Source organism: Pleuronectes platessa, chromosome 23, assembly GCF_947347685.1.
Source record: "Pleuronectes platessa chromosome 23, fPlePla1.1, whole genome shotgun sequence".
NCBI lineage: Eukaryota > Metazoa > Chordata > Actinopteri > Pleuronectiformes > Pleuronectidae > Pleuronectes > Pleuronectes platessa.
The window spans coordinates 6,840,080-6,864,748 of record NC_070648.1 but is presented as its reverse complement, the minus strand read 5'-3'; the positions used below and the strand labels follow the sequence as shown (position 1 = coordinate 6,864,748).

Genomic DNA, 24,669 nt, shown 5'->3' with positions numbered 1-24,669 from the left:
ATCTACGTGAGAAAGGAGGATTTTCCTCTCAATCTACTTGGAACCAACAAATACTAAATACACTTTTCACTGGAAAAACAACCCAGTAAAGTTGAGGTTTAAAGGGAAAGGGCCTCATGACTACATCAGATTTTTTCTACGTATTAGTCTATTTGATTTCTCTACTCTATATTTAAAGTTAAAGGCTTTTTAATGACGGGTTACCTCTCATCCCGCGATCTGCGTTAAAAAAGAAAAACAGAGCAGTTCCTAAATACTGCAGGTTGTCACTCACAGAACAAGGTGGTTATGTTCTTCGTTGGCTTCACCTCCTTTATTTTAACCTCCACCAAGGAGGTGAGGTTCTCATTGCCTGATTAAATAAGAAATTACTGAACAGCTTTTCTTGAACCTTGGTGTAATGGTGGGGCTTGGGCCAAGGAAGAACACAGTTCATTTTGTGGTAGAACCAGGAATGTTTCCTTACAACAATCTGAGTACATTAAAACATATTCTTAGACCAGCAAACCTATTTTAAACTATTTGAACTTGATTCCTAATACTCAACAATGGAGAAGGTATCTCTCTCACCTCCTCCCCACGATGCTCAGGCCCAATCCCTGGCCGGGCCTCTTGTGCAGCTCCACACTGAACGAGTCCCACAGGTCCTCCTCCTTGTACTGGGCCTCGTCCCTGTAGACCGCCAGCCGGACCCTCTGGGGGGTCTGCCTCAGCACGTTGATGGCTTCATCGTGACTGGCTGCACGCAGGTCGATGCCGTTCACCTGTTTGAACACAGACGGGGTTACACGACAGCGATATTGCAGCGTTCAAAGCAAAAGCAACAGATTCAAGGTTCATTTTCAATTATTTTGAACAAAATTGCTTGAGCACATTTCCAATTATGAGGGCAAATTCAGCAAAGCAGTAAATCCTGTTACAGTTCTTTCATATTCTGAAAGTGGAAGCAGCAGGGGGGGGGGGGGGGGGGGGACTGTGTAAAGTGCTAACAGCCTCATTTAATGCAAAAACTGAATTTTTCCGATCAGCACTGAGCTCACGTTTCCCCCTGAAAGGAACCTGCTGATACAACTGGACACTGGGTCACAATATTTAAACCACAGGGTGACGTTGGAACACTTCAAGTAAAGGGAAGCAGCCTCACCTCGAAACTGTGAGAAGCTCAACTCTCAAACTTTAAGGACTCGTTCAAGCACCCTTTTTTTTTAACCGCATTTAACAGAGGAAATACCCCATTAGCTTGAGACGTGCAAAGGCTTGTTCCCATCGTGGCTCATGGCGTCGCTGTGGACTGGGAAAACCGCTCCTTTCACTTTCCTCTGAGCCTATTTTCTAAACACTCACTTTGCTTAACAGCTTGGCTCGGGGACAGAAATGAATAGTAGAGGGTAATTAAGTCATCAGGGTGTGTGTGTGTGTTTGTTTGCCTTTCAGCTCCGCTCGACCGATCGAGCTTCCATAACTAAACTCCTCAGCTCCACCCCCCCGGCCCTGCCTCTGTGACAAAGCATGAGGTCACAGGGAGGGCAAATCCAAGTTGAGCTGGGATACTTAACTTGTCAATCCTCGGTACACATACTAGAGATTTATACTAAAGGTCACTTCCCCTGACCTTTCACTTCATTCCTCACCATCATTGTCTCATTGGTTTGAAGTGTTATATTTATATATGGTGAGAACTCGATATCGTTTTTTCCCCGGAGTTTTTCCGCAGCGTCAAACTATTTGATCTCCGACTGAACTTTGAAACCGGAGCTCTCGTGCCGGAGCTCCTCAGGCAGTCACGTCTCAGTTATTGAGAGTCCTTCTCTTTTTTTTTTGTTTTTATCTGGGTCATAAGTGATGCTTATTATTCCGGAACGCACCTCCAGGATTTGGTCTCCTGCCCATAGCCGGCCATCTTTGGAGGCTGCCCCTTCTTCATAGACCTCGTGGATAATGATGGCCCCCTGGAGAGAGAGAGAGAGAGAGGAAAAAGAGCAGAGATAAATCAAAGATCAGAAAAAAAAGGTGAGCGCTGCCTGTTTATTTAAAGGGAAAAAGCAAAATGATTTTCACAATGATGTCCCTGACTTCCAGTGTGTGTTTTCCTCGCGTTCCACTGTGTCATTTGGGGTTCAGAGGTCACATTCCGGGGCGGGATATTGTCTGCTGCGGCCGAGGCCTAGACAAAGAGCTGCTCCCCCCCCAAGCCTGACTGAGCAGACAGAATGGACGGGCTCGAGGAGAGGACGGCAGAGGAGCGCAGGAGGAGGAGGACGACTGTGACAACATAATTTCTACATTCCTGAGCCGCCCTGGCTATTTTGAACCTGCGCCTCTTCCACCACCACCAAAGGTTCTAAGTGGGTGGCATCCTGGGTGGGACAGTACAGTCACGTCACCTTTAAATAGTGGTATACCTACAGTGCTATTTCTAAAAACAGCGAGCACAATTATTAGGTACATTTGTGTTTTTAAGGTTGAACTTGACCAAAAGGATGTTATTTTCAGTACCCCCCCTCACACCAGCTTATTAGTAAAGTGATATGGCCTCATTAGCAGATTTGTTTTGTGTGTTTGTGTTGCTTCCCACCAGCAGAGTGTCGCAGCCTCCCACGATGCTGAGGCCCAGGCCTGTGCGGCCCTTGGAGATGTCGATGGTGGTCTCACAGCCGGGGATGATGGGACAGGTCGACGGGTCAGAGGCCAGAGTGGAAGGGCTGGAGGAGCGGCTCAGATCTAACATAGAGGAGGAGGATGGAAGCATTGAGGTATAATACAAAGAAGGAAATGCTATTGATAAATCAGGAAATTGGTTAAGCTTTCTGATCTATATATATATTAAAGGTTCAGTGTGTAAGATTGAGGTGGTAGAGATTGAATATCAAATGATCCTAGTGATGTTTCCACTAGTGTTTGATCATTTGTAGTTTTCTTGGAACTGTAAGAATTCTCACTCGTGTCGTCTTCGGCCTCTGCCGGTATCAACAAGACCTCGGCGTCGCAAGGCATGCTGGGTAAGCCCGCGAGGACCCCATCTGAGGAAACCCCGTCCTGGTAAGTCGACTGTAGAGAGGAGAGGAAGGAAGGTCCTTCCACTTCTGATGCACCATGAATTTCCTCTCCACTCTCGGTGTTCCCCTCGACAGAAGCAAATCCAAGTCCTCCGTCGTCCTGTAGAAGACAAAGTGCATTAGTTTAAAAAAAAAATAAAAGAGCTGCACCAGCCACAGAAAACACAGCTGCCTATTATCTCCATCTCCTTTGTTCCAGGAGAGGATTTTCTGTGTGTGTCGCATCAATAAGCGACCAAGTGTCATCACCAATCTGCCGAATCCAGATGCTGTAGCTTCTGAAGGAATATTCCCCCTTTCTCCATCACTTTCTCTCTTGTTTTGTCAGTTTGCCTAAATAAAAAAATGGCATGTTTTCTTCCCCAATACCTCCCGTGGTATCTATCCCTTTGTATTTTGTACGATTTTGAGATATTCCCTGGCGAGAGCTGTTTTCTGAAAAAGACACGTCACTGCTTTACAAATTGAAATGTGATGTTTTCACAGGAATCAGACGCCGCAAGTGGTAGAATCTGTTCCCTTTATTTGTCGTGTCATTCTTCTCCCGTTCGCAATTCTGTTTATTCTCCCTTTTCCTTGACATTGTCGTGTCTCTTTTCTCCGTCTTGACAGCTCGTCAGACTCGACTGCTCCCGTGTGTTCCTTCTCATTCTCTCCCGCGACGCTCCGGTGACTTTTTTGTGAACATCTCCCTCATTATCACGCTGCTTTCCAGACTTCTTCTCTCTATTATTGTCCTCGATTTTGCAAATTCGAATGCACTAGCGTGTGTGAGTCATGTGTCGGAGGTTTAAACCATCTCACCTTCAGCTGGATGACATGATGGAGATATTGGGAAGCATCGGCATCGCCATTAGCGGCCTCTGTTTCCAGCTGTAGGGAAAAATACAGTAGTTGGTACAGTGTGAGGTAAATACTGTAAGTTGTGTGCGTGTGTGTTGGCAGGAGGGAGCACAGGACAGTGTGTGCACTACTGTTTGTGGTTTCTGGTTGAGTGGCAACACAAGAAATGGGAGGAAGAGAACTCAAGGACCACCCAAAGTAACTTTTGGAAACAATTCAGGAGCACAAAACAGCATAGAAAGGGTAGAAATTCAATAAAAAGGACGATTTTTTTGTTTCTTAGTTTGTATGCAGCTGCAGCTTCACTCTGCAGCATCCCCCATGAGTCAGTCTGTTTGAGCACTTGTGTGTGTGTGTGTGTGTGTTTCGTGTGTGGCCACGAGCAGCGTCTTCAGTACCTCAGCATGGGGCACCGCTGTGTCTCCCTCGCGCTCCCTCACAGGTCCCACAGCCATCTGGTTCAGCGCCTCTGTGTTCCTGTTGCAGAAAGTCATAACTCTTGTAAATCGTCGCTCCTCCGCCGCCTGTGACAGCGGAGGCCGTGATTTATGTGCGCTGATCACAGTGTGTCTTTCAGGGGGTCGGGAGAGGGATGGGACTTAAACGGGAGGTTAAGTAGTGTGATCTGCCGGATGGTTTCGGGAAGAGAGGCGACGGGCGGAACATCGGAGTCTGAGCTGACAAATCCCAATCCGATTTAACATACACTATAGATATATACTTTTCTGTATATATACTGTCTTTACACAAAATAAGATAAATACTTGCTTGTCAATGAGAGATCTAAATGTTTGTTGTGTTCACCGTTTTAAAATGTCTGAGTGCATTGTATTGTTGGAGATCAGTGTTCATAAACGCACTCAATGTCTTTTGTTGTCCTTAATTTAACTTTTCCAGAGTCACACTACAAATTGAAAACACAAAGTTTAGTGGGCCTTGTGTACAAGTTGATTAATCTATGATATTAGAATGGATACATTTCGATATCAACTAATAAATAACTAGTAAATACTTTTTTCCCACACACCTGTGGACAAAACTGCTTCTCTACCTAATTTAACTACAAGTACAACCATCTGTTAAATTACAATAGCCCCCTCTACTGGATTTTAGGTGGCATTACATTCAACTAGAAAAAACGCATTTTATTATGGAAATCTTTTTTCTGACAGTACATTTCCACAGCTGTTGCCATGGTAATGAGTCCATAGAAGCTTAAATAGTAAAAAAAAAAATGTTTACCTGACAAAGATGATTTTGACTTTTGATGGTGAGCTCTTGATTATGGAGGATGCGTTCTGGTGACTGTGGCTGTACAGGACTTGCCCATTGATCTAAAAGCATAACAAATAGTTGATTACTAATATTAAATATATAATCATGTAAACATTTAAGCATTTAAGTAAATACGTATTTAAATTCAACACAAAAAATAACGACGACCTACCTCCAGCAGCTCGTCCCCCACCACCATGCGCCCGTCCCTGCAGGCCGCCCCACTGGGCTCTATTCCCACCACGAACACACTCATGCGAGAGCGGTCCCTGTTCCCTGCCAGGCTGAGGCCCAGGCCTGTCTTGCCTTTCTCCAGCTCAATCATGTGTAGGACACCTGGGAGGCCGCCATAGCGCTGGATCACGTTCTCTGAGAGACGGCAGACAGAGTCATACAGATGTTAAAGCCCACAATGCTGCTGAAATGCCAGATTTGTCTCGATCACAGGGGGTTTGTGTATAAGTTCATGTCATGTTGTTCAAAAAAGGGGTTGGGTGGCACGAAAAGTAAACGGTAAAAGTTTAAAATGTCAAGCCTGGTTGAATTTGTCTTTGCTTCAGTTTGCCTCGCCTTCTATTTCTGTCTCGGGCCTCGTCTCCATTGTTCTCAGTCATGTCCCCTTCTCTTTCTGTCTTTGTCTACCTCTCCTGTCTCTGGTGTGTTAGATATCTGCTCAGACCAATGGGCGCGTGCGTTTCTGGGCTCCCTGCCACCGTTGAACCATCAGTCCTGTACTAATCTCCACAACTCACCTCCCCGGGCCCAACCTCATCAATCTAAAACCCACAGGACGGGCACTGTCTCTCCATAACTAACACACACACACACACAGCCACACACATACACACTCTGTAGTCCCAGGTGTTTGGAGGCTGGAAGTCTGTCCTTTATGCCGGCTGCCTGGGATGAATGTGACCCGTTCTCCTTGAAGCTGAGAGTTGAACCTACAGTTGACTTTACAGTATCTGCAGGATGCTAATAGCTTAATTGGGACACTGAGTCCTTAAGGATTTGCTGGCAGTACAACCACGTCGAGCACTTTATGCAGTCTGGGTGGATTTGTAATATATTACATATAATTTGGGGGCCCTCTAGTGGCAGATATATGAAAATGCATACATGGCAAGTGTATAAATATATTAAGAGTTTAAACTTTAAACTCAGAGACTTGGTCACAGGTCACTTTTTGTATCGTTTACACAGCACGTGTTATCTTAAAATAAACCAAATTAATTGACAAAAATATAACAAAACTCAAATTTTTAACCATTGTTTAAAACTGAGCATGTAACATCCTTAAGAAACAGAGAAAAAGTGAACTCACTCCAGCTGTATCCAAACTCATCCTCCATCTCCTCTTCCTCCACCACCTCCTCCTCCTCCTCTTCGTTCACCTCCTCTGCCTCGGCGGGTCTGCCAGGAACCTCCGTCAGCGTGTCTGTATCAGTCTCTCCCACATGGGGCATCACTGGCAGGGGGAGGACAGCGCTGGTGGGAGATGCCTTTGCCGCTTCACGCTTCGCCGGCTGTCACGCCGCAGATGGAGTTGGACAACAGTTTATTAGAGAGAAATTACAGGTAGAGAAAGAAAAGCATTTGGCTTATGCGTGGAGTAAAGGGATAGGAAGCACATGAGAGCTGCTGATGGAATCAACAGGGGGCCATATGCTTGGTTTTCATTAAAAGCTTCACCGCGTTTTATAGGACATGTTAGTTTTGGGTTAATGTATAATTAAAAGTTATGTGATATGAGGCAAAAAGCAAAATTAGACAATCAGCCTGTTTCAGCTACTTATTAAAACTCCTAATCAACTTATAAGTGATGCAATTACTTATCAAGCAATTTGCATTTAAAATTGGAATATACCTACCTGAAGAGTTAGAGCAACATAATCACAATTTTGTTACAGCACGTGTTTATAGCCGAAAAAAACTAAAATGTGATTTTCTCAAAGTTAATATTGATCCTGCTCTTTTTTATTAAGTTACTGACAAACAACAAAAGACAAAAATGGCTCTGATTCGACAAAAAGTACACGAAGCAGACGGAGGAGATGTTAGGACGAGCACAGGCGTGCGTGTATGCATTGTGCGGCGTGTTCGATCCCCCGATGCACGGCCATGCATCGCCGAGCATCAACACGTCTGCACAAGCATACACAGAAAAAGGGGGGGAAAGGGTGAAAAGCACAACACAGAGACCCACAAACCTTAAACGGGGTAGGAGTGAAAGGGTTAGTTGGGGAGAGGCGGAGGTAAAGTCTACTGAGACTGTCACCCTCCTACAGAGAAAAGACAAAGGGCGACAACTTTAAGAGAGACAACACAAATACAAACATGTGTCGGCGTGGCGTTTTGAAAATGTATCTTGATGTTCACGGTGATGTTGTTTCTATTTTCAGAAAAAAACTGGTTCTGACTTTGGCGAGCAACAGTTTTGGAAACGACAACAAATACACAACACTGATACACACGTTCGGTCGGAGGATCTTTGGAAACACCAACCTTGTCCTTGTCCCTGGTTACAGCCGCGGCTCTGTCCTCACCGGAGTCTGTTATCAGCGCCTGTAGCGTGATGGTCACAATCAGGAATTTATTATTAACTCGTTTCACGTATGGAGAGAAAACAAGCATACAAAACACAATATTCACTTCAATGTCACCAGCAAGGGAAAGATACTGTATGGTTCGGCTGCATAGTGCAAAACAGTAATCCCATAAATATGAATAAGTTCGTACAAAGTCAGGAGTGTTCGGAATGACGAAAACCAAACTCACGCGGCAAATACTCTATCGTGAAAATCCATCTGTTTATAACTGCTAATACTGAGGGGAAAATCCATATTTCTTAAATAGTTTCTTTTAGCGATTCTTTTGGCAATAACAGACACACACACAGACACACACGCGCCAAAACATTGATGTGTTGACTGAAAAAGCTTGGCCAGCGCCACACATCCGTCCAAGCTTCACCAATTCTTCCCAGTGATTGATCTTAAAAGGTTTTGCCTAGAAATTCTGGCAATTTTGAAAAGAAAAATAAGCCGCATTTTCCAGTTTATTTTTGTCACATAACAGCAGCATCTGTGTTGATGGCTTCTGTCTTATCAAGTTGTCGTCTTTGCATTAGTTGTCAAGTGAGACACTTTGGACAACGTTTCGGGGATCATTAGGAAGAATTGTGCTTTCAAAGCTGAGGGAAGAGGGACAATAAAAGGCACTTTCACAGTAGAAGTCTCTGCTATGGGTTTACTTCTTGAGTGCCAGTATGAAAATTGGGCACATTTCCCCCTTAAATGTCTCAAAATCTCTACAGTAAGATCACTTGAAACCTGACATGCAGACAGTGAGGAAATTTTTTTTGCCACCTCTTAGGAAATTCCCTTTATTAATATTTAATAGGAGCAAGTTTTGAGTGCTAAAGTAAAAAGGTGAGAAAATGTTCCTAAGCAGGAAAACACAGAAGAGCTGTTTTCAGACATTGTTAACACAAATTCCACAAATGAAAGCAGCACAGCTCAAATGAGAGAAACACACACACACACACACACACACACACACACACACACACATGCTAAAGCAGGCGGACACAGACACGGGGTAGCTTTCTAACCTGAGGGAGGACGGGTGCTAAGTAGGGTTGATTAGTGCGGCAAAGGCTCAACCCGAGGCGGCTATTTAGCTGCGGAAAGGGCAGGGGCGGCTTCGGAAAGCAACACACACACACACACACACACACACACACACACACACACACAGAGGATCAACAAGCTGACAACATGACGGATATTTAATACGACGGCTGAGTCTTTGAGACACAACTGAGTCAGAGGCCATCCAGGAGAAGAAGAAAAGGAGGAGCGGTGGTGAGGGGGCATGCACGCAGGATAAAATCACCTCCGGTCCTATTCAAATGAGGAACCACTAAAGCAAGCAGTTTTTCTTGAGGAAAGCAGTTTCCCTCTGTATCGGTAGAAACCAGAGCAAAGCTTCTTTCTCTGAAATAGTTTAACAAAATGTTTCAAAGATTCCTCGGGGCTACCTTGAGATTATTCACCGCTTACAAGGGGAGGATGGGGAACTTCAAGGGAAGCAGCGAGGATGTGCTATTATGCTCCCTAGTTGGCCCCCAGTGGCTGCATTTAAAAACGACACCACTGACCCGCCTCCAGCACTCGCAGATATCGTCTAATCAAAACGATATTTTCTAAACCATGCCGACGACTATTCTGGTGAATATCGGAGGAGCTGCAACTCAACTTTAGTGACTTTTGGTCTCAAAAACAGGGGCACAAAAAATGTCCATATTTGCTTTGCTACTGTTGAGATGATAGGTAGCTTTTCACAGAGTTGCACTGCATTAAGAATCTGAGTCTAGTCTGTTTTATACACCTTTAGAATAGAGGTTTTCTAAAATACTCAATCGCCAGTGATAAAATGGGATGTAACACTTGCTGACACATTCAAATAAAAATACATTTGGGATCCTATTATAAGCCTTCAGTTATTTTCCTCCCAGGATGGAATCTCCAATTTCAGTTTGTCAGCATCACATGTGCATCATCAAAGATGCAGTTAGAGAGAAAAGACTCGGGCTGAGAGACGAGGCGGGAGGGATAATGCAACAAAGATGAGGCGTAATGGAGAGCTGATGCAAGAGGAATACGAGAGAGACCAAGAGAGGGAGACAGATTACCTGACATGTGTGATGCGGCATGCATGTGAAAGCAGTGCTGTGTTTCTCTAAAGAAGGCGATGAGGCTGGGCTACATATAGACTCAGGCTGGGAAAGCAGCGTGGTGGGGGGGGGAGGGGGGGATAAAGAAACAGGGTTGAAGCAACTCACAACGTGCATAATTAGTATTAACACGTGGGGACACAAAGAAACCTTGTGTAAAATGTTGCAAATTACAGATAAAAAATATGTTTTTTACTGCTGTTTCCAATCCAAGTTTAACTATAAACATCCAAGCTGCTCTAAATTAATTAGACAGGAATGATCTGTGAGAAAAATTCTGTGTTCTCTTTGTCAGTGACCTGTACTGCAGCCAGCCAGCAGGTGGTGCTCAAGGGACTTTTGCACCTGATTTATTAATGCAAGCAAGTCCAGTATCCACCTGTGCTTTGAGCTCTGGTTGTGATCTTTGCCATCTCCTGAGGAAAATATCCAGCTGGTGAGTTAAGCTAAGTTAGCTGCTTACTTTGCATGTTGAATTTATCACATGATTCTGCATTAAACTCTTGGACCATCTTACATTATGAGTTGCTACCAGGCTGAACGAGGATCCAGCCTGTTGAGGAAAAAGCATGCTGGGACGTCTCACAGACAGTAACGCATGGGAAGTGATTGAGTGTGACACTGGAGCAAAGCCCGGAGGCTCCTCGGAGTCCCAGCTACAAACCTACTTAGTCATGCTTTAAAAGCCTCTGGGCACCTTCAAACAACAAACAATGCTGTTGACACAGGGATTTCCAACGAGCCCCACTTTAAGGTTAAAACTCGCTACTATCTTTAGGATGGGATTGTTGTCCCTGTCATAAACTATGGGTTTGAGAGACGGGGGGGTCGTATATATTTTACGTTTGAGTTCTTGAAAGTGCCCTAAGTGGCCTGTTTGGATACACTTAGCTTTTACATGAGGAAAGGTAGAGAGTGGGGGAATTGTGACCTTTTAGATAAAAAATGACGAGGCAGAGACTGGGAATTAGTTTGACACTGTTATAGAGACTTACCCTGGGCCTGTGAATAATACTCTGCACCAGGAAGGAGACGGGGTTGCCTGCCCTGCGTATCGCCTCCACTGCCTCCTCGTGACTAGCATCCCGCAGGTCCGCTCCATCCACCTGACGAAGACAGACAAGAGAGGGATGAATAGTTGTACAGGAACCTGAAATATCCACATCAAAGTCATGCTTTGATGGGTTTTTAAATTTCCTATTCTGCAAATTTCCTCCTCAAACAACGTCAGATTTAATCAAAAAGATCTGCCACTCTGACTCCTTTACCTCCACGATCCTGTCTCCAGTCTTCAGGGTCCCGTTCTGTCCAGCAGGACTGTCTCCCAGGATGTGTTTGATAAAAATCCCCCTCATCACTTCTCCGTTACTCAGGCGGCTGCCCATCCCTCGTCCCCCCACGATGCTGATGCCCAGGGACTTGCCCGGCTCCCTGAACAGCTCCACTCTGAGAAATATATACCGGTGTCATTTTTTCTTCTTCTAGAAACTCACTGCTGTGACTGGTTTTGATCTGATTCTGAAAGCTGCGTCACGTCGGCCAAAGCAGATTAAAAAGCTGAGACACAAAGTGTAAGTGCTCACTTCCTGGGTTGGTTCCAGTTGTTGTAGGAGGCACTTTCCTCTCCCTCTCCGTCCTCACGCTCAGGGAGATTGGGAATATCTCTAGACAGATTATAATGGAGAAATTCAAAATGATTCAAAGTGAATGGGGTTTTCAACACAAGGAGGAAGGAGCACAGCAATCACCCAACAGAGGCACGAAAGAAGAAACCTGCTTGCTCGTGAATATGCATGTAAACACTGCACTGTTAATAAGCAGTGTTTTTTTTAAAAGGAAATACAGCTGATTTAGAGCGAAGCACTAATTTGAGAATAACTTTATTTTGTTCCAGTGGAGGTGGAGGGTGAGGACGTACTTTGGAGCTGGATCTGGTGCCGGAGCTGTTTCAGAGAAGCCATCGTCTTTAGCCTGCTCAGAGCTGGTTTTGTACTCTTCGAGATATTCTGCTGGAACATATGTAATTCTACACAAACACACACACACACACACACACATTTGAGTCAAACATTTCCTGAACCAAAAACAATTTAGCTTCCTCCCGCTTTTAGAAACTGCACTTACCACCTTAGTGGCAATTATGCCGCTGCCTTATCGCTGAACCCAGATGGTAATTTACCCAAAATAGAGACACCAGCATCAGATACAAACTGGTTCCAGAGCAGTGCAACTACCTGCTTCTTTAAATGGGCTCATTTACATTCAGAGGCCTGCTCTTCTCTCCTCCGTCAGTTTTACCTCTGACTGCAGAGACACTGAACTCAGCCTGTCTCTTAGCAAAATCCTGCCTCGCTACTCGCAGCCCAGAAGTGAGACGTCAATGAATTATATATAAACTCTTGACATCTCACTGTTCAAAAACAAATGTTTACCTCCGAAAAATGTCTGAGCAAATCAAGCCTTCCATCAGTCTGTCGTTTCAGCGATGAACACGCGACATATGACAAATTTGAAGGGGGGGGGGGGGGGGGTATATTATTAATTCAAGAGTGAGTAAACTGATTCGTGCCAAGAGATGAGAAGACGACAAAGAAGATGTGACACCCACTCAAAGTCCCGTTTCCAAACAGTTTCAGAATGAAGTAGATTCTGAAGGACACATTAACACGTTGGAGTGAAGCTGACAGATCCTCAACAGATGGCTTGATTTGCTCGTTTTTTTGATTTCTTTTTTTCAGAGATGGAAATGAGTCCCAGTGAAGTGATGAGACGGATGAGTCAGTTCATTGAGGACATTGAAACATGCAGTGAGAGACATGGCAGAGCTTAGATACCAATGATTCACATAAAAAGAACACAAGAGGTTATAAATGGTGTTAGTCACGGAAATGAAAGAAAATAATTTAGTTGGCAGGTTATGTTGGAAAAACAAAGTGATGCAGTCAGTCGAGATTTATCCAGATATTATTTTGAATCTGTGAGGTTATTTTTGGTGGTTAAAGCTGGAGTTTAATACCATAACAGAGACATTAATAAGAGTATCTGAATGTTATTAAAACCAGCATATTCGTAAGTTGAATTCCATATTTAAGTATTGATGTTGTTTCTGTTGTTGAATTCACTTCCTGATTCTCTGTCGGGATAAAACTCTTTGACAGACGGCAGGTGAAGCACGTCAGCGAACTGACAGGACGGAGAAGAGAGGGGAAACCAAGATGGCGGCCTCCTGCTGCTCGAACACCAGCAGCGTGGAAGGTAAGTCATACTCACACATAGAACGGGCACAGATCGTCCTCGGGTGAACAAGCAGATCTAGAACGTGGAGAGTTGTCTTTTATGCACGGAAGCAAACACGTTGCCCAAGTTTAGTTCGGCAAGCAGAACTTACAAAACAACACATGGAAATTTAACCCTGAATGCATCATATGGCCAAGGCAGTAATTGTGCTATGCAGTAATTTGTATTCTGTTTTTTCTCATTCACATTTAGGAAAAAGCAGCTGCTAACATTTAGTTAAACTGAAACTTAAACAGATTCTTCACATCAACCAGTTTATCGACAAAAAGATAAAGGAGCTCACGATGACCGTCAACGTGTATTGTTTGTAAGATTTGCAAAAACCATTTGGTGTAATTGAGGTGTTGGAAACCTTGAGTTTTGCTGGAAACTGACTTTCAAAAAAACAATAATAACAGACACTTAACAGCTCTGCAGCTTTCTGTGGTCGTGCGACACAGCATCTGAAGCACCATCAATTTTTCAACAGCAAAGAAACGCAGCACATCAGCAAAACCTTGATACTGAAAAAACCTCAGTGATCTTTAAATTCAGCGAGAGAGAAAAATCAGGCAAACGCACGCAGACTTTTCCAAATGCCAAATTCCTGGTCTTCTATTTCTCCATATGCTGATATATGTTACACACGCGGTGCACGACAGAAGGGGTTATGAAAATGAACCATTCATAGAACATGGAATTGAATCTGACCGACAGAGCTGGGGGGGAGGGGGCGATCAAACTCATGTTAGACCTCAAACAAGTGACCCCCCCCCCGCAATGGGGAGAGTACCCTCTGTGGTTCCTGATTTAATTAAGCAGTTTTCAGACATTTCAGGAATTGGGTCTGGACTTTCTCCTTAGTTTGCCTCTCACACATGCACAACGCAGCGGGGGGGGGGGGGGGGGGGGGTTCTCTACTCAGCAAGTTCACAACAACAACTAATCCTGATATGGTTGTATTGAATGTTTGTCCAGCTGCTATCTATTCCTAATAGTCTCTCTTACCCCAGGTCCGGTTCGATGAGGGAGTGTCTGCGCAGCATGGCACGAGCCTGGGCGTTGGTCATGTTGGCGGTGGGCTCTCCGTTAATGGCCAGGATGAGGTCGCCGACACCGAGACGTCCATCGCGGCTAATCGACCCGCCGTGGATTATGCTGCGGATCAGCATCCCCAGACCATCTTTCATGGCGCTCACTGTCATGCCTTTTGAGGTAGATCACACAAATATAATATTGAGATATTTGAGCGAGTGGGTTGCAAACTAAAAAGAACACAACTCAGTTCCCAGCTTGTAGTTATCAGCTTTAGTTTCAGCCCTGACGCAAAGCAAAACTTTCTGATGTCCCTGCTAATAATCCGAAAGGCTGTCACATTTTTCACAGACTTGGTTTTCCTATCATTCTCATCAGACTAATTTCAGAGTGCCACACAATACCGTCTGTCTAGAGACCTGTCTAACTCAAGACAGCTGGGGAACGGTGTGATTGAAGTCTGAAACCAAATTTTAAACTCCTTTATGTAACAGCACAGTCTGTGGGAGTTCATTTGCAAAAAAAACAAGCGTTAGTCTTGTCCTTTAGAGAGTGGATTTAGATCGATAGAAAAGAGATCCAAACATGTTGTAGACAATTTTTTCTTGACCACCAAATAAACACCTTTCATGAGCAACACAAAGCAAAATGAGAAACGGTTTTCAGCCAGTCACTGCGGACTTTAAACACTGCTTTCATAACACCCATTTGTTTAAGAGAGATGAAACTTAGTATTCTCTGGACCAGCGGCCGCCTCATGGGCAGGTTTTGAAATGCAAATACCTCGTGGAGCAATGGATTGACCCTTTTCAGACAGGAAAACAAAAAATAAATAAATCTATCTATCATTCTGGCCTCAAATCTGGCATTCAAAGTAAAGGCCAAATATGCCTTTCAGTCCCCCAACCTCATTTACACTTCTGCGAAGGATGAAGAGAAGATTAAAAAATAAAAATAAAGAACTTAATACCAACCCAGGCTGGAGTTGCCCTTGACAACAGTGATGGTCCTTTCAAAATGGCTCCCTAAGGTCACAGCTTCCTTGTCTCCGTCTTCTTCGGGTTCTTTCACGCCGGCCTCCTCGTCCTTGAGGGACATAATTCAACGCGGTTATTCATGAAAGTAAATGAAACGTTTTCGTGAGGATTTCTACACAAAGTGCAAGGCCCCAGAGAAAAGATAGGTGCACTGCACGAGCTGTGAGGATGAATATATGAAACAAATAAGTGTTTGGACTTTATCGAGTATTTCACAAGAGCCTCACATCAAACCAAGGAAATGTCAAATGTTACTTAAAGAAACTCAACTTCTACATGAGAATGGACATTTTTTGCAGCTTTCATAATGTGCTCGTTCTATTCTTTCTGAAGATTTATGCTCCTTTACCTTTATCAAAATCTGTATATCTCTAATATCTCCAAAAGAGATGGGCGGGGGCTCCTCCAGGTAGTGACCGGACTCCAAGGTTTCCTCCAGTGCAATCAATCCGGTTCCTGATTCAGCAAACTGGCTGTAAGAGTTTGAGAACTCCACCGGTTCTTTGGTCACGCGATGAGCCAGGAAGTGATCGGAGCCGCCGAGTGCAGCCTGATAGGACGGGAGCTGACCTCTGAAACTCGGAGGAGAGAAAGAGGCCGACTTCTCTGGTGTGAACGCCTCGGTGTCGTCTCCGAGGCCGCACGGTGCCGTAAAGCGGGGATGCTCGTCCAGCACCTGCAGGCGGGCTGTCAGCTGAGGAAAAACAAAGCGTAGCAGCTGAATGAGCGTTCTCCTCTGTTAGTTAGACAATTGCCCAACAGGGGGGAATCCATCTTGCTCAGTCGCCACCCTGCCCTGTTTGTAATGAGCCATAGAAAAGCCATCAGTGGCCAACAGAGAGCGGCAGAAATTACTGGTGATCTTGAGAGCAAAAAGCACAACATGTCGTTTCATTAGAGCAACATCCAGGACTTTATTAGAGCCAGACCGGCTACTGATGAATTTCAGCCAGGCAAATTCCCACTGGAGGCCAGGAGAGAAAAAGGACTCTTAAGAAAAGTTAAAATATGCAAATATGTAATACAAGCGGGGCTCAATAAACAGACAAAGGGAAGTGGAGTAAAACAAAAAATAAGGTTTTGTTTTAATAAGGTAGAGCTAGAATTGTGAGATGACTTGTTTGTGTATCCACGCAAAACAGGGGTCAAATAGGAGTATGACCTGTATGATAATTAGAACAATAAACCGGCAACACCCGCAAAATAGTTTCTAGTACATTTTGTATGTTCTTTAAAAAGTTAGTAATCGCTGTACCTTGGTTAAATGTGTTTATAACATAAAAAATATATGGTGTATCTACAGTAAACCAAATACATCTTAAGGCGTAATGAAAGTTAATGGGGCCTCATTCGTCAGTATCTTGTTTGTTGTTAAGAAAGATCCTAAGAAATCCGAGATAAGACCACATGTCAGAATCCTCGTAAAAACTCTGGTGGTGAACGAGGCCCATTATTCCTTAATAACACAAAAATTACATTTCAATCACAGTGTTGACCTTTAATATTGTTGTTCCATTAACACGAATGGATCAGACAGGGAAACTGTCCATATTATCCATACTACATTAAATCATCCATACACTGTGACCTTTGGTTAAAATGGAGGCGCAGGAACCCTTAGGAAAACACTTTATGACTCTCGCTCCTCTTTGTTTATTTTCCCCGGCATTTAATATCCATTTGGGAGAGATGTTGTTCCGGGGGAGCAACAAAATTGGCCTTGCTTCAATCCTCATATAACAACAAAGTCAGTAATGTTATCGCCGCCTTAACAAAGACAGAAAAAACATTTCTGGTGACATTTTGGCTCTTGATCTCAAAAAAAAGAAACAAAGAATAATGGCTACATGCTTTCCAGCTCATTCGGACAAAGGGCAGTTACTGGTGCAGCAACATTTCATGAAATGAGGGAATCATTTCTCCTCTCAGTTATCTTTTCTCTCTGTGGTGTGATAGAAACGTTTTTTCTTACCTTGGGCGTGGAGGAGTGCAAGTAATCCAGATCTGCGCTACAGCTGCTACCGTGAAGAGCGATCATGGACGCCTGGAACGTGTCGTCCTCCATTCCAGAGTAAGAATGATCCAACACCCTTTCATCAGACAGGTCTGCTTCACCGGTGTCAATCTGTGGTAATGGAGGATAACAACATAACCAATCAGGGACGGAATCTGACCTTTATCAACAGAGCTAACTGGTGAATTATCCAATCACAGTCAGCTAAAATTACTCTGATATTCTATAAAAACCTAATGTTGCTAATGCTAACAACAAAATATAATACAGCCCATATAAGCTAACATTTGCCCAATTACAAACAATCAGATCCCTCTTGGTCAATATTAAGACATAAGTAAGTCAAGTACAGTTGGATTTTCCATTTCATTAGGACATTATGATTGATTTTCCATGTTTTCACCCCCAAAAGCTAACTGACCAATGCCGGCTCTGCTCGGTACACGATGCCCTCAGCCAGATCTTCTTCCTCTCCTCCTTCAACCAAAATACTGGTGAGGTCAAATGAATGGATGATGGATGATGGAGTTATTTCCTGCTCACCATATGAGTGTGGAGAGTGGGAATATCCACATATTCCCTAGGAAAGTGGAGAAATTCTTTCAGTGTCTCCAGCTTTGTGTAATTTGATTCTTAAATTGATTTTTTTTTTAAAGACCAAATCAAGTTCAAATAGATTAATATGAAATGGAAAAAAAGATGATAGGACTCATTGAGACTTCTTGAACACTCAGTCGAGTTGAATGATCTTGGCCGTCGCTTTAAATCAGAGAAATAGCTTCAAATGAATGTTGACAGCAGCATGCATCTCCTACATATACCGTATAGGAAAACCAAGAAGGCATGTTGGAGGATTACACTTGTCAATTCTGAGAGGCAATACAGCAAGATACCCCTCGGTGGTACATTCCACGTCCTGCAGGAGAGCTGGATAATTCCACAGAGGCTTCCTACTGCACTGTAATCCAGCTAACCTTGGCAGCCCAGAGGTCTCATTGTGTAATCCAGTGGCAGATTCAACACAAGAGAAATGCAGCTCTAAAAGCTGAAAGAATGCGAGCAGCGCTGCGGAGAGAGAGAGAAACATCCTGTACAGAACCGCGCGGGGCGCCCCGGAGCGATAAACATGCCACTGCACAGACATCTTGTTTTGCACACCGGGGCCACGATGTGTTTAAACGATACGACAGGGTCCACGCTCTTGGAAAATTCAATATCATAATAATGTGAAACAAAGAGCAAAGAGCATTTTTCGGGCCAGTCACCTCCTCTGAAAGAACAGTGGGTGGAATGCTAAACCATGCAGCCTCCCTCCGTGCGTTTTCCTGCATGAAAAATGCAAGCCCTTGTAAGATGAACCCCCGTGACTGGTTACTAAGCTGCATGATATAAAGACAACCTTGCATAGCCAGAGTGATAAATCCCTGGCACGCTGCACAAATTCATTAATAAAAAATCACAAAGCATGTACAAAAGTCTACCTGAACATAAACACACACACAGGTCACATCCTGCCTTGAGCAAGCAGACAAGTTTTGAAGCAAACAAAACAGAGGAGGAATACTAATGCTTACAGGCAGCGGTTTGGCGACTCCGATTTGGACCTGGCCGAGCTGGGCCCCCTTCAGGGCCTGGACGGCATCCTCCAGACTGGCGTTCTCCAGGTCGGTGCTGTTCACATACATGAGTCTGTCCCCGGGCAACAGTCGGCCATCCTGCTCTGCCACGCCGTTGGGGACCAGCGAGCGAATCACGATCACCGTCTTGGCCGAGTCCATCGGGTCCTGTGGCGGAAGTAAAGTTCAGTTGGAGGAAGTTTTTTTTTTTTAAGTAAACTCGCACAGCTTTTAAAGGCAAACACAATAAATTCAATTTATTTTACTAGAATAAATGTTTGAATTGAGGTTAAGAGGTCAAACAATTAATTTTGACATTTGAAAATACTCAAAACTATGAAAATGTCCATCTGATTGTGGCCTCAATGAGAGATTAGAATATAAACAATACAGGAACATCTTTTAAAACTCATACTACACAAACATATTTATGTAAAACAAGACAAAGAAATATCTTGTGCCATAACAATCACAGCTGGGCAGTTTCTCATTCAATTCCCACCTGGTAGTCCAGAATACTGAATCCCAGTCCCCCTTCGCCCTTCTCCAGCTCGATATTCTGGATCGCCAGCTCCCACATAGCCAAAGGAGATCCTATTGCCTCCTCTGTCACAGTATCCAGCTCCGCCGCTCCTCTGTTCGCCTCTGACTCTTCTGCAGCCAGTATGCTGCTCAGGTCTATTTCTTTCTGCAGGGGGGAAAAGCCCAAAAAGACAGTGAGGAAGCCATGCTCTAACAGCATGACTTTGACTCCCAAACTATAGCCTGCTACCCTCTTGTTGTGTTCTTGGCTCAGGTTTCTGGCAGTGGCTACAAGGGAAATATCTTCGGGATGGTCGGGCCTTAGTGCATTATCACAGATAAAGCTGGTGCAGATGAAAACCCCCCTTCCCCGAAGAGAAGCTGCTTTTGATGTTTCAAACATCGAGCAAAATGTTGCTGGCTGCTGCCGCTGAGTTATTACTAGAATCGGTTTTAATAAACATTCAGCCTTCCCCTGCTCATCGCTAAGTCTTAATCCATCATGGTTGGCAATGGAGCGATTGACAGCCCAGGCTAAGCTGATAACGGCTGATGGGCTATAAAGGAAGAGGAGGACTGAGAGAGTATCGCTCTCCAATCATCATTCCTTTTTCCTACGTGCGGGGGTGAGGGATATTTTTCATGATGATGCAGGGACTTTCTCACTCTTACACGCATCGTCTGCTGCAATGCTCCGTAAGTTATATCACCTGCATGATTTTAGCAGTGAGGCTGAAAAGATCACTTGCATTCAAACCGTATAAAATCAAGATCTGTGTCACGGGGGATGTAAACATTTCAAAAGTAACACGTATGATGATGTTCTACCTTCAGTTTGAATGGATTGGGCAAAGCCTCTGGTTTTGGTGGAACAGCGTCCATGTCAGTCTGCAGGTGAGGGGCGGGTCTACAGCATGTCACGCTCACACACAGCGGGAGCTCCTTCAAGATGCGGACCACTTCCTTGTGGGTCTCGCCGATCAGAGAGATGCCGTTGACCTGTGACAGGAAGTGTTTATCTTTAAAGTTGGGTAAAGAGGAAAACTGTTTGAGCTGTGAACTCAATATTGATACAATATTTTTTTAACTGTTCATGTTGTTTATTAGAGGTTACATTTCTAGCCACCATACAAATTCAAGTTTAATATTAATTTTCCTTTTTGTTCTGGCCTGGTCTCCACCAATTCCTGAGGGAGATACTGTATCTGGCAATGTAGCGACTGAATCCCTACACAGTCTGCGTTCTGGTTGGTGCTGAGAATGTAGCCTACGCTTGGTTTTTAAATCTCTTTTGATGAAAGTAGCTTCCTGTTGGGGCTGGAAACGAGTGCAGTGAGATTAAGTTACAGGCTGTGAATCCAAAACAAAGCACTGAAAGATTGGAGATTGCCCTGTAGAGCTGAGAGGAACTTCAGAGCAGAGCAGTTTTCTATAAAAGACCAGAACTGCACATTCAAGTCTGTTTGGATTTTTCAATCGCTCTGTACTACGTCTAAACTTTGTTGCTCTGATTGATTGCAGGTCTATTCTACGACGAATGATAATGAACATTGGAATTTTAAAACGAGCTGAGAGCTTCTCACTTGATGCCAGGCGACCTTTTGACCTTACCATCCTTTAATTTATACAAAATATATAGTTTCGTGTAGTTTCATTTGTTTAGCAATTCCTGTGGTGAAATTCAACCCTGCATTTATCCTTTATAAACCTTAACTTAAATCTTGAGATAATACGAGTTTCTGATACCGTCAACACATGCATGTCTATATATATATATATATACACCTGTAACATGCTCAAGTGCCCAGTGAGCAATGTAGTTTTCTTAAAACATTTAAATATTTAAACCTCTTTAAATATTTGATATAGTATCAAAAGGTCTCCACTGTTAAAGTGAACGTGTAGGCCTACCTCGAGCAGCTCATCTCCATTGAACAGCTTGCCACAGCGACCAACGGGTCCCTCCGGTAGAACAGAGCGGATGTAGTGATGTCCACTGTTGGCTTCCAGGTTGATCCCCAGGCCGCTGTGCTCACTGTACTTCTCCACCTGAGCCACCTGTCGTGGGAACAACAAAACACACCTCAATCAGCAAGTGAACATTTGTTATCCCTAAATACTGGACATTAATGACTCAATCCACCATTTTTTAACAGCTAGATTCCTCCTTGCATTTCTGGAACTTGTTCTGAGCTGTTTACCATTCCCTTGAACTTAATTTGATGTATGAGAGAGAGAAATTCACTTTGAAATGGAAACTTACAACTACTTCATTACTCGGACCCAGAATCTCCTCCCACTTCTTCATCAGTCGTTCCTCTTCGAAGGGTGTTAGCCTCATCTCTGGGGAAACACAAAAACAAAATACTTGTTGTTAAAATACAGCACAACAACATGAAGGCAAATTTATGATCAGATATTAACGGCCGGCCGCGCAACATAAATTCATCACTGTTTCCAAAGTACTTGGGATGTGTTGGAGAGAAGACCCACATAAAAAAAAAGCTTTTTATCTGTCTCTCTTCAATTTTTACTGCAGCCTGTGAAAATACTAACAGCAGCCGTCTCCCTATTTCCTCATGTTGTGTGTTGCTAGTCAGCATGGTCCTGACAACGAGGAACCTTTATCTGTCAGCTGCGCGCGCCCACTATCTCTCCCGCTGTACAAAAACCCAGTCCCAGCCTCCTACCATGTTTGTCTTCTGTTAGCTGATCCATGGCTGCGCTGACATCAGATCCTTCACTCTTTGTCTGCGGCGGCTCTTCATCTGCGGTGACTGGAAGCACACGATGAAAAGTGTGACGGACAGAAGCAGGCAGCGGCACAGACACCTGACAGCACAGGCACACGCGGCTCTACTGGAAAAAGTAATCGGCTCCAAGTTGCGTACACATCAACGCCGAATTGATTTGGAAAAGCAAGCATCTGTTTATCTGTTAATTCCTCCAACATAGCACGAGCACGTCTGACTCACTCATAATCACTGTCCGTCTAGAAGAGGAGCTAATCTCATTTCCCCATTGGTCCACAGAGAATATGCATGTTCTTGATGACAGTCCCGAAACACGCCAGCACTTTAAATACATATTAAATTATCCTGGTACCCTTTCATGCCACTGTTTATGTCATAGGAGCTCAACACAGCACCGAACATGAAATTACTATTAAGTACTGCAGTGCCAATACTAAATAGGTGTGTTACTTAAATAGTTATTTCTACCTGTCCATCTATCTCACTAAAAACGTGAGGATGAAGAGTAATGTGGCGTTCTCTCTTTATTTTAATTTTAAATTGCTAAAAGTAATACATTTTCAGCGATAAATCCCTTTGTTAAATGTCTATTCAATATAATTAACAATCAAAAACTTTCTAGGACAGAATAAATTCACCAGCTACTGGTTCTATGAAGGGACAGTTTCATCATGACATTGTAATTCATAATCAGTTTATGACTGAATTTAATTTGTTTTCATGTGTCTGGAGAAAGTTGTGTTTCTGTTTTTAACCTTCGGGATTTAAGTGGGTGAAATTTCCATTTGGAGTCACGGGGAAATTACTCCTGTGTGCGCGGTGAACACTCCTGTCTGAGCCACAGACACACAATAACTGACACTTTTTGTTCCTGACAGGATGATGAGTGACAAAGAATCTGTTTTCCTTCTTTCTCCCTCATTAAATTCCTCTCACTTTCTATCCTTCCTACCTAGCACTGGCTCCTCGGCCTCCTTCCTCTCCAGCTCCAGCTCCCTCAGGACGATGGTGGTGGTGGGGATGGTGGTGGAGGACGGCAGGATAGTGACGCTGGGGGTCACGGCGGGGGGGATCTCGTCCGGCCGGAAGCCCCGCCGGATCAGCTGAAGGTGGACTACCTGGCCGGTGTGTTTGAGCAGTTCCACGGCCTGCTGGTTGGTGTATCCCTGTATGTTCACTCGGTCGACCTGCAGGGGGCGATCATTCGGGAGCAGGAGGATTAAATCAGGGCAAAAGAGCTTGTTTGACAAGGTTGAAATTGAAATAAGATTGATTAGAGCAATTATCAACACCAGCAGGCATACACGGGAACAGAGTGCTGCACATGAGCATTCCCATCTATTTGAGCAGTTCCCTTTATTTAGATCACTGAGGGCCGCTTGCTACTCCATACATTTAAATAATTCACAGTCAATTAAGTTCCTAATCTGAGTCCTAAAGCACATCATCATTTACACTTAACTGCAAACCTCAATCAAACACACAGAAGGCACACACACACACACGCACACACACACAAACATATATCAATGCAACAGAACAAAACAAGTCTCTGAGAACTCGAGGAAACGCAGGGCAAAGGTGATTTATGTTTAATAGGATTCAAAACAATCTCACTTCATTGTCAATGTCCTGCAGAAATTAAATTAGAGCCTAATTTTCCCATTATGCTAAATTGAGACTATTTATTTTATTCAGAGTCACAAGTACCACAAAAAAAAAATCCTTTATGATCTTTTAATTGATTGTGAATTATTCCCAAATGATGTATCTCATAACTCCCCTCCAATGGCTGAATGTGCAAATCTGATGATTGTGATCTACTTTATAATCGTGCCACTGCGGACAGGGAAAATTGTAATGGCTCCAAAAAAACATGATGGGTGTACTCACAGCGATTATCTGGTCTCCAACATGAATGCGGCCATCTTGATCTACGGCGCTGTCCTTTGTTATGCTCTTAACGAAAATACCAGAGGGCTCTGAGCAGTCGGAGGAAGACAAAGACATCAAGATGGATGAGGAGAGGAGTCGTGAATCGTGACGTTATAAATGCAGACCCAAGGAGAGAAAGAAACAGATGTTCAAGCTTAATGGTAGGAGTCTGTGTTGGAGAGCACGTTGCATAAGTCATAATCATTGAAGTTCATTTTAGCGAAGGCAATTCGATGTTCAATTTAATTCAACGAATATAATGGGTAATAATAAAATGCTATCTGTGGTGCCATTATGTTGTGGCCGACTACTGGGGTTTTTAAAGCAAATAGAAGAAAGTGGAATTGTATTTTGAAATTTAGTTAGAAGTGCATGAACTGTGTGTGCACATAATAGCTAAAAACACAACCCCGACATTACCATATAAAGTTGTTGTCGTCAAAGTGTTAGCGAACAGTTATTATATCTATTAGACATGGAGCGACATTAGCAGGCACAAGTTGTGCTTCTCTCCACTTGATAAAAATAAGTCTGGTATTCACAGTTTTTAGTTCTGTTTGGACTCCTGA

The 24,669-nt window shown here is 43.7% G+C and overlaps 1 protein-coding gene and 1 long non-coding RNA gene across 2 annotated transcripts in view; one reads left to right on the top strand and one right to left on the bottom strand.

The window, feature by feature from the left end:
• LOC128430272 (multiple PDZ domain protein) overlaps positions 1 to 24,669 on the bottom strand; it is a 41,344-nt gene that overhangs the window by 6,000 nt on the left and 10,675 nt on the right. The window contains exons 10-39 of the mRNA XM_053416303.1: positions 24,059 to 24,147; positions 23,118 to 23,352; positions 22,103 to 22,189; positions 21,676 to 21,755; positions 21,324 to 21,470; positions 20,241 to 20,411; positions 19,393 to 19,578; positions 18,849 to 19,058; positions 17,696 to 17,854; positions 17,233 to 17,385; positions 15,610 to 15,954; positions 15,198 to 15,309; positions 14,197 to 14,395; positions 13,183 to 13,224; positions 11,831 to 11,938; positions 11,496 to 11,576; positions 11,181 to 11,358; positions 10,908 to 11,018; positions 9,871 to 9,957; positions 7,680 to 7,739; positions 7,385 to 7,456; positions 6,499 to 6,700; positions 5,347 to 5,543; positions 5,142 to 5,233; positions 4,298 to 4,376; positions 3,861 to 3,929; positions 2,940 to 3,156; positions 2,576 to 2,721; positions 1,866 to 1,949; positions 571 to 764 (exon numbers count right to left, since the gene is read on the bottom strand). Coding sequence (XP_053272278.1) covers positions 571 to 764; positions 1,866 to 1,949; positions 2,576 to 2,721; positions 2,940 to 3,156; positions 3,861 to 3,929; positions 4,298 to 4,376; positions 5,142 to 5,233; positions 5,347 to 5,543; positions 6,499 to 6,700; positions 7,385 to 7,456; positions 7,680 to 7,739; positions 9,871 to 9,957; positions 10,908 to 11,018; positions 11,181 to 11,358; positions 11,496 to 11,576; positions 11,831 to 11,938; positions 13,183 to 13,224; positions 14,197 to 14,395; positions 15,198 to 15,309; positions 15,610 to 15,954; positions 17,233 to 17,385; positions 17,696 to 17,854; positions 18,849 to 19,058; positions 19,393 to 19,578; positions 20,241 to 20,411; positions 21,324 to 21,470; positions 21,676 to 21,755; positions 22,103 to 22,189; positions 23,118 to 23,352; positions 24,059 to 24,147 — 4,192 coding nt within the window. The remainder of the gene's footprint in view (positions 1 to 570; positions 765 to 1,865; positions 1,950 to 2,575; positions 2,722 to 2,939; positions 3,157 to 3,860; positions 3,930 to 4,297; positions 4,377 to 5,141; positions 5,234 to 5,346; positions 5,544 to 6,498; positions 6,701 to 7,384; positions 7,457 to 7,679; positions 7,740 to 9,870; positions 9,958 to 10,907; positions 11,019 to 11,180; positions 11,359 to 11,495; positions 11,577 to 11,830; positions 11,939 to 13,182; positions 13,225 to 14,196; positions 14,396 to 15,197; positions 15,310 to 15,609; positions 15,955 to 17,232; positions 17,386 to 17,695; positions 17,855 to 18,848; positions 19,059 to 19,392; positions 19,579 to 20,240; positions 20,412 to 21,323; positions 21,471 to 21,675; positions 21,756 to 22,102; positions 22,190 to 23,117; positions 23,353 to 24,058; positions 24,148 to 24,669) is intronic.
• On the top strand, positions 10,011 to 13,169 carry LOC128430273 (uncharacterized). The gene is made up of 3 exons (XR_008333984.1): positions 10,011 to 10,348; positions 11,807 to 11,932; positions 13,071 to 13,169. It is a non-coding gene; the product is annotated as an uncharacterized LOC128430273 (long non-coding RNA).